General features: G+C 38.6%; 3 protein-coding genes across 10 annotated transcripts in view; 1 reads left to right on the forward strand and 2 right to left on the reverse strand.

Annotated features, from left to right (window-relative positions):
• Positions 1-83: 83 nt before the first annotated feature.
• Aptx (aprataxin) lies at positions 84-1,743 on the reverse strand. Of its 2 annotated transcripts, XM_077426717.1 has the most exons (5): positions 1,582-1,743; positions 1,323-1,495; positions 966-1,244; positions 385-518; positions 84-322 (listed from the first exon to the last, which is right to left on the reverse strand). In XM_077426717.1, exons 2-5 carry the CDS (start codon positions 1,430-1,432, stop codon positions 162-164), a joined length of 684 nt encoding a protein of 227 aa, XP_077282843.1. In that variant the 5' UTR covers positions 1,433-1,495; positions 1,582-1,743; the 3' UTR covers positions 84-161. The 2 variants fall into 2 exon arrangements, with proteins under 2 accessions (XP_077282843.1, XP_077282844.1); XM_077426718.1 differs by lacking the exon at positions 1,582-1,743 and having other exon boundaries at positions 966-1,465.
• A 1,214-nt stretch (positions 1,744-2,957) lies between these two features.
• Positions 2,958-8,546, forward strand: LOC143893369 (G-protein coupled receptor Mth2-like). 3 transcript variants are annotated; one of them, XM_077398647.1, is made up of 6 exons: positions 2,958-3,225; positions 5,776-6,680; positions 7,057-7,135; positions 7,200-7,378; positions 7,504-7,669; positions 7,937-8,546. In XM_077398647.1, exons 2-6 carry the CDS (start codon positions 5,879-5,881, stop codon positions 8,307-8,309), a joined length of 1,599 nt encoding a protein of 532 aa, XP_077254773.1. In that variant the 5' UTR covers positions 2,958-3,225; positions 5,776-5,878; the 3' UTR covers positions 8,310-8,546. The 3 variants fall into 3 exon arrangements, with proteins under 3 accessions (XP_077254773.1, XP_077254774.1, XP_077254772.1); XM_077398648.1 differs by lacking the exon at positions 2,958-3,225 and adding an exon at positions 4,337-5,024; XM_077398646.1 differs by lacking the exon at positions 2,958-3,225 and adding an exon at positions 4,338-5,092.
• A 242-nt stretch (positions 8,547-8,788) lies between these two features.
• Positions 8,789-16,298, reverse strand: part of LOC143893367 (uncharacterized) — a 167,572-nt gene continuing 160,062 nt past the window's right edge. For 3 of the 5 annotated variants that reach the window (XM_077398641.1, XM_077398640.1, XM_077398644.1), the window contains 6 exons: positions 15,191-15,328; positions 14,805-14,988; positions 14,432-14,731; positions 13,680-14,299; positions 12,999-13,514; positions 8,789-12,871 (listed from right to left, as the gene is read on the reverse strand). In XM_077398641.1, coding sequence (XP_077254767.1) covers positions 12,551-12,871; positions 12,999-13,514; positions 13,680-14,299; positions 14,432-14,731; positions 14,805-14,988; positions 15,191-15,328 — 2,079 coding nt within the window. In that variant the 3' untranslated portion in view covers positions 8,789-12,550. The remainder of the gene's footprint in view (positions 12,872-12,998; positions 13,515-13,679; positions 14,300-14,431; positions 14,732-14,804; positions 14,989-15,190; positions 15,329-16,298) is intronic. The other 2 variants (XM_077398643.1, XM_077398642.1) reach the window with 1 other exon arrangement.

Consider the following 16,298-nt stretch of genomic DNA (forward strand, 5'->3'; position numbering starts at 1 on the left):
ATACTTTTTTGCTTGTCGATTGCGTTATACTAAATATTTTTGGGTTGCAAGCTGTTTAATGATATAAAGATATTGAGAAAGAATTATTTTCTAGAGATAATTCATATTTTTTTATTACATAAAAGTCTTAAATTACCTGTACATTCTATATTTTATTGTTTTCATTTATCGATGTGTGTTAGTAAATGCCTTTTCAAATCTGGCATATTTTTCGGTTGCGTTGAGCATTTGTGACACTTCAGTTTTGTCTGCAGATAGTCCGTATACTTCTGCGGAGAAACCTTTTTGATTTCGCCCTCTTCGCGCAATTGACGACATACATCTAAAATTCAATTTGCCTCTGTATCTAGGACTATACATTTAAATAAAGATATTGATACAAACCTGACGAATATAAGAAAAATGGTGTTGTAAAAGAATTCCAATGGTACTTTGTTTTAAGGCAAGGACTATTAAAATCCGTGCTTATTACGTGTAGATGCAGCCTCTGCATAGTTGGCCTCGCGTGATAACCTATGCTGTAAGAATTAAAAATTATCTGTTATATTTATGTATAATATCTGAAATATATAAAAATAATACTATATACATAGTATTATTTTATAGTATTATAGTATTATTTTTTTTCATATATTTGAGGCACAGCCTACATGGAAAAAGAATTAAGTTGATTCAATTAAACATCAACGTCACAAGCTGCCACAAACATAAATAGTTAATTCAATTGGATATTATTGGACCAAATATTTAAATTATTGAAACCATTATCTGATGTTTTTTGTTTATTAATATTGATGTTGCATCAATAAATTTTATCCCGATAACACTGATGCTGTTGATAAATCTTTTTTTTCCGTGTATACATTTTATTTTATAATCACGTGTGTACACTATATATAATTGGTTTCTATTTATTTATTTATTATCATTACACACTATTAATACTGTTCTATTTTGAGACTCACATGAATTCATGATCCACTTGGACTTTTACCAGGTCACATGCAATATTGTGCATATGCGTAAGCAAATCTCGGTGATCCTTTTTGACATGCCATATAGAGAGAATGTCCTCTTTCGGTAGAACCAAGTAGTGAAATTGCGCTTTAGGGTACTTATCTTTGATGGCAATTATTTTATCGTCTTCTTTGACTTTACATTCAGGATCCTCTATTGATTTAAGTAAACCAGCCGACCAATGATGTTTACTCGCAGTCGCTGTCTTGTTGGTTTCACTTGTAAAACTTGTGGCTTTACGTTTCATTATCGCAATTCTATGTCTTTGTATTGTTGAATAATGTCAGAAACCCATCTAAACTTACTGTGTATCTAACTGTATACGTATATCGTATGTACAGATATATAATAGTACAGTACTTGGAACAGCAATGAGCCCAGTTTCAGAAAGCTTATTCCCGGCGCGAGTAATCATCGATAATTAATGACAAAAACGTTATTGCCTCGGAAAATGATCAATACTTGTCATATCTGATAGCTGAAATGTCAGAATACCGATTACGAGGTTAGGTCCTTCTAACCTACAATACGTAATATTGTTTGACAAATTACATTATTACATACTTTGCACTTTGACTTCTGACACCGATGCCTAGCGTGTCCTTGGATTAGTAGTAAGACACAAGTACGATGAAGAATTTAAGAAAACAATATATATGAGATTTTAGCCGACAAACGACAGCTCCGAAAACAAACAGCTGAAACAGCTGACTGCAGTGTTGCCAGCTGTATGAAATATACACCCGATGTTACAGTTGTTACACCTGAAAAGTATGATATATTATATTTATTTAAAATGTAATTTTACATATATAATCTATTTTTGCGACATTAATAAACTTAATTATTGTATACTGTGCGTGCAATATTAAAATTGAATTGCGTATTTTCGGTTGATCAACGCTTTTATTAACGATTTGACTCGCGTAGTCACATGATACCCGACCGAAAATGCATGTCTTCGAATATTTCGTCGTTATTATAACGAAACGTGATAGACACGGGATGGTTCGCATGTAAATACAAGATTTATTCGGCCGAAAATGTATCGCGCGAATATTCAATAAAATGATTACATTTTTCAATATTAAAGCATTGCGGATATATCAACCCAAAATTTTTCAACATGCATACTCACTGAATTTTACCAGTTAAAGTAAGTAACATGACGTGAGATCCAACATATTTATTGTTATAAAAAAGATTTTTTTTCAGTTAATTACCTAGGTAATTGATTTAGAAATCAATCAGTTTTACTAATTCATTTAAAAATAATTTTGAATTAATATATTATATGAAAAATAATTTTTATAATTTGCAAAGTAGATACAAAGAGATATTTTTATTAATTCTAATTATGTGGGAAATTTATTATCCCTTTTGGATCTTACGTCATTTGCATTTATCTGAATTTGTCATCTCTGCATGCTTTGCGCTCTTGAAATAAGAATCGACTATGAATACCGGCCTCGATATATGATATGTACACAGACATCAGTTGAGTCATATTACTATAACAGTATTCTGTGTATAATAGTATTAGAGGAAAAACAAGAATTTTACAAGACAAATGTCAAAATATATTAGGCTAAAATATAAAATATTTTATGTCAAAACAGATAAGGCTAAGATATAAAATATTTTATAAACTAAATTAATGTCTCGACAATTGTGTTTCAATTCTTTTAAAGTAACTGGAGAAGCCAATTATGTGTTTGTGTAAGAAGAATCATATGGTTTCATAAAAAAAAATTGATGATATTAAAAAGAGAATAGTATATAAATCCAGATAAAATGTATGTGGATTTGAATCGATCAAACTACTTTACTACTATGTTAAAAGTTTCTCGGTAGCTTCTTTCTTCGAACACCATGTATACGTAAATTCCTAGGAGGAAGACTACGGGTTTTTAACGCTGTCTATTACTCGTTATCTAGTAGTCATGTCTCGTTGCTTGCCGGAGTATATTCGTGCGCTGTTCTCGTATGCCGGGAAGTGAATCGCGGAATCGAACGTGTTGACTTTACACTTTCTTATCTGCCGTTATATTTAGCTTAAAATTAATCATAATCGTATATAAATAACGGTGTCGTATTTGATTCAGAGATTTCTTCACGTTTTTATCGGAAAAAATCCGCGATAAATGAGCTTTTTTTCATACTTTTACTCTTGACAAATATATAGTTATATTGCGTGCATCAAGTAAGGTAATCAAATAAAAATTTTTTTTACAGATTTTTATTAAATAATATTTTATTAAATAATAATATTTATGCATTAATTCCGTGTTATTTATTATATACGAGTAATATTTGTTTTTCTCTCTATTAAATAACATATATGCAATTTAAATTCTTTAATTATTTTATTTTTTATCTTTCACGGCACACACACCACACACACACACACACACACACACACACACACACACACACACACACACACACAATTGTCGTTTCTTTATTAGCTACAACTAGACTCTTGTCGGCACTTTGTTATAGCTATAACTAGAATCTTGTGTGCGCATAAATATATGTATATGTATGTATGAATAAGCAAAACCGGAAAGAATATTTCTCTTGTAAATTTCCTTATCTAACGCAAACCGGTTAAGATGAAGACCTGATAATAATCAAGCAATTATACCATAAGATTCTTTGATAAATGTTTCATGATATAATTCATGATAAATCTTCAAATAATTGTGATAAAAACAAATCAATCGTTAGCTAATCAAAAACGATTAGCAAACATTTAAAGAAAATTTATATTCTTAATGCTTACAGATAAACTTATAGATAGATTACGCATTTTTGATATACAGATATATAGAAATATAGATAATGCTTATAGAGATAGATTATATATTTTTTGCGATTATCGTAGTTAATAATTATAATTAACTAATATGTGCAACGGCATTAAAACGTGAAAGAAGTGGCATTAACAAATAGCAATCCAATTTTAACTTGTTTATTTATAACCAGCTGCGATTCAACTTGCAAATTTTATGAGTAATCGTGAGAACGTATTGTTTGCTTTCGCTCTTACAAAGTCTGTGCCTGTAGACAATGGCCTTCGACAACGCTAATTCCGGAAGACTCTGCATGTTGCTATCCTATTGCTTCGATGTTTTCTTCATCGGTACGGGACTAGTAATTTATAAGATTGACCTTGCATTAACGAACGCGCGTTATTTGAATCGAACAGTAAACCTCTTTATTCATATAACATATCAAGCTCGAACGAACTGCTCTTTAGCAATTTATTAAAATATCATCAATAGTAATTCTTCTCTTTAATACTTTCAACATATTCAAAATTCTTAAAGTTCCTCATTTATATCTCGCTCGCAATCTGTTCCAATGACTTATATGCAAGATGAAAGTGTCGTTCTGAGGAATATAGAAATGTTAAGAATATGAAAGTTTTATTGTAATTCTTAGCTGAAAGAGAAAGGATAAAAGATTATCTTATTCGATTGAAATATCGTCAATATTACGGCAAGAGCGAGAAGTTACAAGTACATGATGCTGCTCTGAAAGAGAACGGCATTAAACAAGTCTCGCGTTGAATTCACTTCGCATTCCTGGCCGCTATGTATATGTCGTCTACATGGATTCCCGATTTAAGGAATCTGCTCGGCTTATCGCTACGCGAATATCGTCTGTCTGACGTATTGCTTGATAATCCGATGTCGAAAAATGAAATTTCAACACATCGGGTCTGTTTGCTGAATTGGCTGCATTCAGAGTTTATCTTTTTTCTTCCAATGTAAAGTAAAAAAAAATAGGAAGCGTGTGCTACAGTGATGGCATAACTGAACATGATTGATCGCTTATCGTAGAGCTTGGCAGATTTGCTCAGTGGGTGTGGGTGTTGTTGTCGAGTCGAAAAGATAAACTCTGAACCATCAGTGCAGTCAGTTCAGTAACAGAAAACAGATCCATCCTGTGCATCGCGATGGTATATCCGTAGAATGACGCGACTTCTAATATCCGATACGGTATTATAAATGAAGAGGATTGCGTTATTCTAGAATAAGACCACACTAATTCAATGGAATTAATCTTTGTATGTATAAGACTTTTGCTTATAATTGATTTCCCACACGCTTTTTATAAATTGTTTTACATTTTACGTATAACATATCGCATCCCGAGAAGAATACTGTGATAACTTAAAAAATTCCGATTTTGAGTTAAGCACATGAAAAGTATACTTAAAATATTGCCTACGTACTATAATAGTGTTATCTATGTGCAAAATCCGCTGCACGAAGCGGAAATGTTATTCTTTTAAACCGGCTATGTTGCGGTTTCCTGGATGAAAAGTGTTATAAAGGAATTGATAAATCACAAATGAATCACAACAGACCTCTCCAAGAAACAATATAAGTTTCATTGTAACAAAATATAATTGTAATTGTGTTGGTTATCTCACCATTTAAAAAAAAACTGAATTAAATTTGTTTTTCCTTTCTCCTGAAAACTACGAATTTTTAAAATTGTTTTTAGTTTTTAGTTGTTGTGACAGTATTCTTCTCGGAGTGCGATATATTTTAAAAAGATTGCCGTTGCCTCTCAAGATTCAAAAGAATTAAAGTCTCTCTCTCTATTATTTGTTATAGTAGATCGAGGACCTAGTTTATCGAGGTACCTTCTTATCGATGTAATCAGTCCTCGTGCTAATATGCATTCGCGTGTTTTATTCATTTCAAAAATAGGCTCATCCTGTGCTTTTCAAAACCGTTGCAGAATCCAGCTCGTTTCCATAATCGACAGTTTCGCTCTGGACACACATAGTTGTTTATCAAGCGAGACCAAGTTTGTTTTGTGAATTCGCATCGATAGTTTAACAATGTGTCCACCAAGTATCGTACTTTGGTGCTACGTGCTTCTGCTCGTTGCTTCGTCCTCGGAGTCCTTGGAGCAGTCTCTGAGAAATTCTATAAAGAACGATGAACAGAGGGACAACCCGACAGTGCAGCATGATCTTTTTGTAAACTCTATGAAAGATCGAGACGACAAAGTGTACACTTTGCGCGAAAATTCTACCAAGAATGACGACAAAACGCGGCACGAACCTTATATTAAATCGAATGAAGCATGCGACCACGAGACCTGCATTCAGCTCTGCTGCCCTTTCGGTGATCGTCTAACGTCAGGGAAAAAGTGCGTCGCTGGGCAGAATAATTACTCTTTTCCAGACGTCTATGATCAAAACAATTCCGTGAGTAAGAAGTTGGACGAGTTATTTCAACTGACCGTCAACCATCCGTGCGTTCTGCAAGGAAGTGCGCACCGTATTCTTGATCCCGACGAGTACTCGGTTCTCATCAACGGCTCTTTATATTATCGAGATTCTGGCGAGCTCGTTCCATCGACGTCTTACTGCCTCGGCGCCTTCGATCGGAACACTTATGACGCGGTTATTTGCTTGGATCAAATTGGCTTTCCAACATATATATCCATATACCTCCTGGTGACCTTGCCGTTCCTGGTGCTGACGTTTGTGATATATTCCATATTGCCCGAGCTTCGAAACCTACACAGCTATACGTTGCGCGTACAAGTCGCCTCGTTATTCATCACAAACGTGGTTATATATTTCGTCCAAGAGATCCCTGAATTATCTGAATGGCAATATTGCATTCCATTGGGTACAGCATGCGAAAATTATATACAATGTAGCAATGTAGTTTCTATTTATAAGACTAGATATATCCGCGTATACGATCTTTAAAAGTTTAAAAAATAGATAATATTTAAATTCTAAATGTACATATATATATATATATATATATATATATATATGTACATATAATTCACATTTGTGTGAATAATTTTTTTATTTAAACGTTGTAGAAATTATACTGTGCCATTTATTAAATTCATTTTTATCTTGTTACAAATTTGCAATAAAGGAAGATTGAGAAAATCTCATAGAGAAGCATAATAACGATAAATTTTATTTATTAATTCTAATACATGACGATTAACGCATTATTATTTAATTTATTATTATTTTCCTTCCAGCCTACATTTTTAATTTCTCGATGTTAGCGGCTTGCTTTTGGTTGAACGCAATGTGCATCGACATTTGGTGGACGTTCAGGTAAGCTGTCAAGATGTTAAAAAATAATTTGTTGTTGGCTATAAATATAAATCGCACTTCACAGAAAACTCGATTTGTCTACACACGGAAAGAAAAAGAAAAAAAAAATCGTGATATACTCTATCTATGGATGGGGAGTCACTTTTATTCTCACAGCTGTCTGTGCCATCGTGGATCATACTTCCGGCATACCGAAAGATTGGATTCGACCGCAAATGTGCAAGAAAAAATTTTGGTTCGGTCGTAAGTGACAATGAAATCTCTACTAGCGGTGGTGGAACATCTCACTAAAGTCTTGATAAATATAACTTTCAATTAAAACTATACATCTACGTTTATCAGCGCGAAGAATCCATTTTCCATTTTAGGGGTTGATGCATTATCAGCGTATTATTACGGGCCCACGGGTGTCGCTTTTGCTAGCAACTATTGCTTCTTCATCGCCACGGCACTAGCGATTCTGTACCATAATAAACATACTGCCCATCAGCTGAGAGACTCGGAGAGCCGGTCCTACGATAAAAAAAAGCGCAAGTCCGTAGAATTCATAGTCGAAAGAATTAATCTCATCCAATGCAATTCGCGACAAATTGCATATGCAATTTATCGATATACTTCCCGTTTTCACATAAAACAAAATAGTCGTGCCATGTATAGATAAAAATATTGTTACTTGTTTAAATGAAAAAATATGATAATTTTTTAACAACATGTGTTTTCATAAATGTTTTTCTAATACTGCTAGAAGACACTATGTAATGACTGTAATCACAAATGATACATAAATGTATTTGCTCACAGGTTTAGTATGTATCTGAAGCTGTTCATTGTGATGGGAGTAAGCTGGAGTTTGGATGTAATATTGTGGTTCGTCAATACCAGCATTCCCATACCGACGACCATTTGGTATATCAGCTACATGATAGACATGTCGCGAGCCTTGGTCATTTTCATCGTATACGTGTGCAAAAAGAAAGTCTTGCAGCTGTTGCTAAAACGATTCGGTTGGCAGGGTCGCGGTCCGTTTGGAAATGTTTCATTATACACTCATTCTACTACGTCCTCGAATATGTCCCATCGGAACTCATCGACATCGGGAACATCCATGAAAGATATCGATCCTTCTGTCAGTCGGCAGACTGATCCTAATGTCGAATCCAATGCAACATCATAGGAGAATTCTATTATGAATGTTAATAGTTAATTAGCATCATAATTTAATTCTCCAATCAAGGATTGATCTTACATTATTATGTCTCCCTTTGGAGATACTGATTTGTATATTTGTAAAACATTCCATGAAAGTCCCGTAACGTTTATATGTAGTTATTATAGAATTGTTACGTTACATAAATATATGTAAATCGCTCTTAATATGTTATATTTAACAATAAAGAAGTTTCTTAAGCAATTTTTGTAACTTTATACAAATACCTATTTATGCTAATTGTAAGAATACTTTTTTAGTATTATTTGTGATTATTTAAGTTATTGGAAGTTACGCTCGAATTTACACAAAATCAAGTTTATATGAAATTTTTTATAATTCTCTCTTTATACAAACTTATCAAGATCGGCATGTCATAGCTTACTTATGTGGATATCTTTATACATGACAATCTTAAGGGAATATAATTAGAACGCTTTAGCGAATAACTTTATATTTATTTATTTTACTCAAATGGAAGGCAATCGATAAATTCGCAACAAATAAAAATAAATAACACTCTCTCTAGCAATAATTACGTGATCGTTACTTAAGAGTATATCATTACAATAAATTCAATGATACTTAATAACAAAAAACTTATATGTATACCACTCCTCACGCGCGCGCGCGCACACGATGTTCATACCAAATGTGTGTGTGTGTGTGTGTGTGTGTGTGTGTGTGTGTGTGTGTGTGTGTGTGTGTGTGTGTGTGTGTGTGTGTATGTGTGTGTGTGTGTGTGTGTGTGTGTGTGTGTGTGTGTATGTATGTGCATGTGTACGATGCTATTGCATCTTTTTATCGTTTTTTCCTCGATGCAATTGCGCGGTTTGTTATATACTCGATGAAGCTATGTATATATGTATAGATGCGATCGGTTTACATACTTTACAGCTTGCTTAGCTGCCTTTACTTCGTCCTCGATTCGCACTCACGAGTCATAAACACTAACTACTCATACGTATACGCACATACACTGCAGAGATGCACCAAACACGACAGACTACCAGATTCGCACAGCCTGACAGATCGATCAATCATCGGCAGAATCATGATGAACGACTCGAACTTAAAATAATTACGCGATTGCAACGTCTCCAAGCATGATGTACGTTGCGACGCGAGTTCGATGAGATAGGGACGCGGCGTTCTATGATATAATATGATCTTTAATTAATTAGTCGCCTTTTAATTACCCTAAATAAATTCATTATGTCAAGCTCGCTACTACAAAACACTCACAATCTCTTTCATTATATTTTACATATATATATGTACAGTATTTTACAGAGAACAATAAAATCCTTATTGTCATGAGGCAACGGATGGTGAGGAGTGTAATGATTTTCTAACGTGATGCTTGTAGCAAGGGATATTTTTTTCTTTTTGGCACCTTCGTTTCTCACCCCGATGCCATGTTCCGTTTGTCGTGACAGACGAGTTTGCAGGCCGTGTTTGCTTTAACAGCTTCGCACAACGGCGGGGAAAAGCAATATGGAAGCGATATCTTAAATGCAGATTAGCAAAACGCGATTTAAAAAAGCGGCTTTTACGCGGAATCAGCTACGCTGCAAATTGATCAACAGCTTATAAGCCGCCTTCCTACGAATAAAACGATATCTTCGACCGTGCAACGTGTAGAATATATAAGCGATCGATTCCTTTGGCACGACAGATAAATTATGAAATTTATAAAATTTATGGAATCGATGCTTATCAGTGAAAAAAAAAAGACGAATGTTTTTGCAACTGGCCCTGAGAGTCAGGGCAGGGGAGGAAAGAAGAACAGGAAGGCGAACCGGTTCCTTTAATTAAATGCATTGAGTTCCGGCTTAATTATTTCCGCGCGTATCTCGACGGATTCGGCGATGCGTTACGGCGCACGTTCGCGCTCCTCGTCTCCTCTGTCAGGCTCTCGCGCACACGGAACATGGCAGTACCTCGAGGTCTTTAGAATTCTCCATGAAGCGTGAATATGTTTGGAATGTTGCATCTTTTTTTTCTTTGTGCTCTTTCTCTGGTGAATGCGGGAGAAAAAATATAACAATCGCGGACCAATGTGCCGTTTCACTAATGAGACTGTGGGAAAACGCTTTACTAATTTTTCTCTCATTCGAAAAAACTAACAACTTAAATACAGTACATTCTCTCTCTTTCTTTATTCATACTACATAACACCAGTTCCGCGCGGAACTAAAAAAGCTCGCAAGGAAAAACAACACTTCGAGGCACGTCGGTTGCGAGGAAAATTCGGAACGTTGCGGCATTATTACAGATTGTTCTCTAAAAAAAGAATAAAGATTAACCGCCACGTTTCTTTTCTTTTTAGAAAAATCGCTGCGTATTGGGGTTTCGATTAGCACCATCGCTGTTCATAAACGTTGACACATACACTCATATAAACGTATCACATGCACTCGTACAAGGGAACCTCAAGTTGGTTGTAATTTTAACAAACTGTATTCTTACTTCTCTGTATCGTTACTTGTTACATTTCATAGAGACATCAATATATTTAAAAATTGTAAATAATACAAACTTTTAGATAAAATATCTAAAAAATTAGAAATAGATATAACATTCAGATATCTTTTATGCATTTTCTGAAAGTATTTTTGTGAAACTTTTACCCCAGAAATATAATTTAACATCATAATGTAATAATGTAATTTTGTTAAAATTAATCCGAGGTTCCCTCGTGTTTTTTTTTCAGGCAAAGCACCGCTCTCTTTAAGACACATCCCTCTCACACACACATACACACATACACTTGCTCTTGTTACCGAGCTCGGCAGCGCGGTCTTTCGTCGTTATGTCGAAATCCGAAGCCGCTTGGTCTTCGAGGAAGCGTCTTAGAAACGTTTCAGTGCAGGACGACGCGTTTCAACGCATAAAGCAACTCTCGCCTGACATAACGTTCCGAGACGAGATCCTTCGATTCGCGTAGCGATTGCCCATCGTGCGATGTCCGTTGGCAGCTCGCGATACGCGTGTGTGGCTTCGATCTCCCTTGTTCGTACAGTTTGGAAACATGGAATGTCACAAAACAACAAAAAGATTACTAGTCGCGGTGGAAAGATCGAAGGACCGCGCCGTGGCTAAAACCGATCCCGGTGGCAATTGTGTAACTCGCTCGCGCGCGCAGCCGTTCCTACGATTTCATCGCTATTATAATGATTATCGATTAAAATACGCAATAATTCCTAACATCACATGCTCTGTAGCTTAGAAAATATGTATAGCTGCGCTGGAAGGCCCCCGAACTCGCGTATCCGTACGTTACACGACTCGCAGACGTCAGGCGCACGTATAGAAGTATATTTTACATATGTGTTTACGTATGTATATATATGCGTATGTATATCTTTACAATAATTATCGTTATATTATATTCTGTAAGTGTATAATTATGCAGTTATGTTACGATTAATTATGATTGAGGGAGAGGGGCAGGCATTTGGAAAGAGGGGATTATCCGCGAAGATCATATACGCAATGTTTCTCGTTTCCTTGTTTTGACACACACGCTATTTCTCACAGTTATTAAAACTCAAGCAACACACGACTGGACAGTAAAAACTAGCTTAAAAAACCTGTCGTAAGCTGACTCTTTGGAGAATTTTGAAAGTTGATTTCGGTCCCGGAATTTTTTTATAGGTCCTTGTTCTTTTTGTATACGAGTGGTCGGTCGGCCGCATCCTCATGGACGCACATCGCTATTTCAGATTTTAATTCGCACGACGAGATGCGTGAAGAAACACTTTACATATATGTATCAGACATTATTTTTGATGGAACGATCGATCAAAAGAACGACATGCGTTAGCATTCATTGATCAAAGAAGACCGAAAGATGACACGCGTGTCACTGGTCCATAATTTGACAGCCTTCTCGTTCTTAATTGTTAATTACGATAACGATCGCGCGTGATTATGTATTTTTTTAAATAGTAGGTATGCTTTCGAAATCAACATTCTCGTCTTGATGCGCGCGTATAAGTACACATTTGATATAATATCGATTAGATGCATCAGAGGCAAGGATGTCATGAAACGGCTTATATAAAATGCATTGGACAGACCCGACCAAGTGGCGATGCAACGATCTTTCTGCCCGCTGTTTCTTTGCCTATTTCGAATTATGATTTTTGATTACCTGCCGAGGATTAAGTACATAACGCCGGATTGCGAGAGAGTATCTCGGGCTAGGTCGCAAAGTCTACCTTGTCCCAGGTCATCGGAGATGATAGGTCGGACGACATTTTGAAGTCAGTGTCCTCCATGTTAAAGAGATCAAACGAGTACTGACTGCTGCCTAATAGCGGGTCATAGATATCCGTGGTGGATGAGAGATTAATCGACGGAGTGGTAGAGTGATGATTGGGCGATGACAATATCGCAGAAGGTGGTGGCGATTGGGGCATCAGGGAATCTAACCAATCGGGATCATCCATATCCATCGGCATGTCGCAGTCTAGTTGACCGAAGTCCATTGGATCCAATGTTTCCAAGTCCAATCCTAATTCCTAAAAAATACAATATTAATTTGAATAATTCCACATGTGTTATCGATTATATCAAAATTTATTTTAACTAACAAGCTAAAAAGTTTTCCTATTCTTAATTCTTAAATTTCTTTTTACGGAAACGTACTTTAAGATCCAAATTTGCATTGTCCGAAGAAGTCACTTCTTGTGGCGGTTGAGGATCCGGGGAAGCTTGTTGCATCGATTGAGGACTAAGCAACATCGCGGCATCCAGCTCCGCTTCGGATGTCAGGAGATCCGTGCTAAAAGGGGTAATTTCCTCCTGCTGTTGTAGCTGTTGAATTCCGCCGGGTAACTGAATGGAGAACGCGGTTAGCGGCAATGGCGGCGGTGGCGGCGGTGCCGGTGTTGACGGGCTCGAACAACCGCTTTGAGACACTTCCATCGGTATCGGACTGATCGGACTCATTGGACTGCCGGCCGTAAAGATTAACGATTGAGTTGGACTGTCTGCCGGTGCGGTGAAAACCAGATTCTGCTGTAGTTGGCGGTTTGGAGTCGTGGGAGTGGCTGGATCTTGTGCGGCACTTGGTGGTAGTTCACCATTCTTGATGAGGATCTCCAACACGTCATCCACTACTTGACTCTTTATGTGATTCTTTTGGACCGGCTCGATCTTGACCTATAAGTAAAACGCGCCAAGTGACAAAGCAATTAATAAAGCGTTAGAAGAAATTAAACTATAACATTACAATATACACACTGATTATAAAATTATAATATCATAAAATTCATTTTAAAATTATAATTCTGCTCTTTGTAGAATTATAATAAAAAGTAATTGCACCTTTAGTAACTTAGCAGCTTCGTCATATTGCGGTGGTGGCGGTTTAATGTCTTCAGTAGTAGTGATAGCTGTTTGCTGTTGTTGCTGCTGCTGCTGTTGCTGTTGAACCTGCGCCTGCGCTACAAGAGCACCAAGCAGCGAGCCGTTTAACTTGGTCGGTTTCGCCAGATTTAGAACGATAGCCGTAGGTATTTGGACAGTAGTACTGTTCTTGGATTGATTTTTCTTGTTGTTAATCGCGGTCAAAGTCGCAGAGTCGAGAATGGCGGTTGCATTGTTTGGTTGCGCTTGCAAGAAGGCCGCGAGACTCGCCTTCGCATTAAGTTGTTGAATTGTAGCTTGCTGTTGCGTCTGTTGTTGGTTCTGTTGTTGCTGCTGCTGTTGCTGCTGCTGCTGTTGCTGCTGCTGTAAATGCTGAAGCTGCTGCAAATGTAAAGCCAGTTGTTGCTGCTGCATTTTATTGTGTATGTGTTGCTGAAGCGCCAGCTTCTCGGCGCGCACTGTCGCCGGCTGAGTCTGGCGGATCTGCTGGAGCTGTTGCTGCGACTTGTACAGCTCGCGTTGTAATTCCTCTATTCGTTTCCTCTGCACCTTGATGATATCATCTCCTGAAACACGAACTGCGTCGTAAAAACACCCACGTGTGCCGTCTCTCGAATCAACGACCTCGCTCGAAAGTCTCCCATTGCCTCTCGCGCGCACACTTAAAGTGGCGCTCAATCTAACAAGGAGATATCGAGATGACGTTTTACCTGGCGGACTCGATGGGTCGTCGTGCTCGCTATTGTGGGGCGAGGCCGTTCGCGGGCTGTTCGGCTCATCCTTCACGATACAGCCCGGGCTCTTAACCTGAGAGCTACAGTCGTCCGTCGCCATCGGGCCAGGCGTGTCCATCAGGATGTGTCCCATGTGCGTCACATGTGGTCCATTAGAGTTGGAGGTCGTGTTGTTGCTGGACGACTCCGTGAAGGGCTTCAGTCGCTCGATCAGCTGCGGCTTCGAGCCCGACACCGGCAGATTCCGTCGTTTCAGTTCCACCTTGAGATCGCTCACTGCAAACGCGATACGGGAAATTATTCTTCTTCTCCCAACGGATCTTCTCCGATGCAACTTCAATATTCATACCTTTCATCTCTTCCAGTTTGCCCAAAGGCCTCAATGGAGGCTGTTCCGAAGGATTGTTCGAAGAATTCGACGGAGCCGGGCTGGCGGCGTTTGCGCTACTTCCGCTCACACTACCAGCATCGCTCGCGCCGCTACTTGTGAGCGATAGAGGTTTCTGCGCGGCCGGCAAGATGATCTGTGGATACTGAGAGAAAAAGATTTTTTATAATCTTGTATTTTTATATATTTTAAAAGTAAACATTTAGAAAAAATGGTATAATTAATAAGCTTTTTTTAGAAACAATTAAAAAAAACGCAAATAGTCCTATCTGCATAAAATCATGAAGATACGTAATATAATTTTTTTTTGCTTGCAAAAAGCTTCGCTATAATACACGAATAATCACCTTGTGTTGCCACTCGAGCTGCCATTGAAGGAACAGCTGTTGCTGTTGTAGAAGCAGCTCGTAACTGGTCTCACCGGGCTGCGCACCGCCGAGACCGGAAGTGCTAGACACCGGCGTCTTCTGCGCGTTTGGCGGGCCCTACAGCAAGAATCGTTACGTAAGGAAAACGTAAAAATGCAACGTGAGCTTACGATCATTCGTTCGCAACAGTTGTACGCGATTCGCAACCCGAACAAAAGCCCGAATAAACCCTGCCTTTGTGCATCTCGCTTTACGTAATCCTGCTCGCGACCCGTGAACAAATTTGATATATATTTCCTGACATCACTGTGTCTGGCGCTCGGTGCATCGGTGAAGAGGGGACCAAGGTAGGCAGGTGACGTAGCTCCGGTTCAGGCCGGGCCGAGTGATAAATGATACATCAAGATGTTTTCTGCGCCCTCATTTGCACGCCCATTCCCGGCTCGCTTTCACACCGGCCACGCTATATCTCGGGTGTTTTGGATCGCGCGAGCTGTTCGGGGGCCCGGCCGGCGGCTCGATTCGGCTCGGTGTCTATCGGGCCCCGAGGGAGAAGACCCCGCGCAGCCCGCTCCCTGGCTTCCTCGCTCTTAGGTGCAATTAGCGCTCGAATTACTCAGAGCTAACGAGGTCGGGCCCCAAGTCTTCCCCCTCCTCCCCCCTCTTTCTGGGGAGATCGCGAGAGTTAATCACCCGATACGATCTCCCTCCGAGACTCCCTCGGGGCCCGAGGCCGGGGCTCTCTGCGCTTCTTCGCCGCTCTCCGCGGCGGCCCACGGGAGCCGAGATTCACGGTCCGTGCTCGTTTTTACTTCGTCCTCTTCCTCCTCCTCCTCCACGGTCACTTCTTCTTGCTCTCGTGTCGTCCTTTTTGCTCGCTTCGTCTTTTTGCCTCGCCGGTTGCCACGCCGAAATGCGGACCTCCGTTAGCCCACACTGGCCGGCGCACACTCCACCACGGGAACTAGTTTGTAGTGCTACCCGGCGGTCCCGAGTACACGATAATTATCGCGCGCCTCTGTGTACACTCTGCTCGTACCTTGGATCGAAAACTACTTTACGCCTAGCGTTTCATCCGTTTATTGAA

Source organism: Temnothorax americanus, unplaced genomic scaffold (assembly GCF_048541705.1).
Source record: "Temnothorax americanus isolate GAGA-0224 unplaced genomic scaffold, ASM4854170v1 Scaffold12, whole genome shotgun sequence".
Taxonomy (NCBI): domain Eukaryota; kingdom Metazoa; phylum Arthropoda; class Insecta; order Hymenoptera; family Formicidae; genus Temnothorax; species Temnothorax americanus.